The sequence below is a fragment of the Ailuropoda melanoleuca genome, chromosome 16 (assembly GCF_002007445.2).
Source record: "Ailuropoda melanoleuca isolate Jingjing chromosome 16, ASM200744v2, whole genome shotgun sequence".
NCBI lineage: Eukaryota > Metazoa > Chordata > Mammalia > Carnivora > Ursidae > Ailuropoda > Ailuropoda melanoleuca.
Genome location: NC_048233.1, coordinates 44,587,884 through 44,589,470, shown reverse-complemented (window position 1 = coordinate 44,589,470; position 1,587 = coordinate 44,587,884). Strand labels below are relative to the sequence as shown.

The window sequence follows — 1,587 nt, the reverse complement described above, 5'->3', positions numbered from 1 at the left end:
AACATTTGACTTACATTGAAGAGCTTCTGAAAGTCCCAATGGTAGTGAGTGTTGTAATATTGATGTCTGTATAATTCTACAAAATTCTTATATTCTTATTCTTACTCTATATCGATTTAAATCAGGCTTTTTTTCAGGAGGTCAGTACCATGTTTTGTAGAATACAAGAAACTTCACATTAGTGTTGATAACCTAATATATGACTCATCTTGTAGCTGAAAGGAATTATGATCATAAAGAGAAGTAGGAAGGAAAAGATGCGATGTGCTGAAAGGTTTGGATAAATATTGTGAGTTAAAAAAAATACTATGAGGTGAACCGCATGAAGGACAGATTAAGTAAACTTATAAGTCAAAATTGTTATTTCCTTTTTTCTCCAAGATTTTAAAATTAAGTTTCTTCTTCATTTTTTGAAAAAAGAAAAAATCTTTTGGAGTGTGTCCTTGAAGGCTTGTTTCACTTGCTGGTTTCTGAGAGTGTAAATGAAAGGATTTAATAAAGGGGCAACTGAGGTATAAATAACGGTTACACCTTTAGATAGAGTCACCCTTTCCTTTGCTGTTGGCTTTATGTAATTAAAGATACAGCTCCCATAAGTAAGGGAAACTACAATCATATGAGAAGAACAAGTAGAAAAAGCCTTTGTTCTTTTCTGAGCAGAAGGGATCTTTAGAATGGTCTTGATAATATATGTGTAAGAAAGAATCACTAACAGCAAAGTGACCAGGAGCGTTACAACAGCTAAGAGAAGTGAAAGGAATTCCAGGAAATGAGTGTCAGTGCAGGAAAGCTGCAGCACAGGGGAAATGTCACACATGAAATGATCAATTACTCTGGAAGCACAGAAATCCAATGTTAGTCCCACGACCAATGGTGGAAACAAAAGCAGAAAGCCAACTGTCCATGAACTGAATAGAAGTTGGTAACACACTTTGTTGTTCATAATGATGGGGTAATGTAGGGGTTTGCAGATTGCTACATAACGGTCAAAAGACATGGCAGCCAGTAGGTAAAATTCTGTAATTCCTAATAAGAGGAAAAAGAATAACTGAGATGCACAACAATTGTAGGAAATTATTTTGTTTTTAGTCACGATGCTTATCAGGAATCTGGGAATACAGACTGTTGTCAATGAAGCTTCCAAGAAGGAGAAATTTCGGAGAAAAAAATACATGGGAGTCTTCAGTCGGGGATCTAGCAAGGTAAGAAGGATGATGGATAAGTTCCCCGTCACACTCAATACATAGTTTAGAAAGAGAAATATAAAAATCACAATTTGCAATTGTGGGTCATCGGTCAATCCTAGGAGAATGAACTCGATCTCTCTTGACTGATTCCTCATTTCAGACTTGAGTCTTATGAATTAGACATAGGAAAACAACTTCAGAATTGCAAATAAGAGGATTTTTACAAAAGCTACAGACAGAAAAAAGTAGTTACAAGTGTAGAGAAGTTTAAAAAATTGATCCAATTTAATATAGTTAATAGTTAAAACTGTGTCAACCTAGGTCAATCTAACATGGATCCATTTAAGCAACAGTTATGATAACAACACTACTTAATTTTTTTCCCTTTTTGAACTTGAAA

General features: G+C 34.7%; 1 protein-coding gene across 1 annotated transcript; it reads right to left on the bottom strand.

Annotated features, from left to right (window-relative positions):
- Window positions 1-403: 403 nt before the first annotated feature.
- Window positions 404-1,342, bottom strand: LOC109488744 (olfactory receptor 6C6-like). Its single transcript, XM_019793986.2, has one exon. The coding sequence runs from the start codon at window positions 1,340-1,342 to the stop codon at window positions 404-406; it is 939 nt and encodes a 312-aa protein (XP_019649545.2).
- Window positions 1,343-1,587: the final 245 nt, after the last annotated feature.

Excerpts from the sequence above, each read along its gene's own strand:
- LOC109488744 (XM_019793986.2), bottom strand. The coding sequence starts at position 1,342 with ATGAGGAATCAGTCAAGAGAGATCGAGTTCATTCTCCTAGGATTGACC.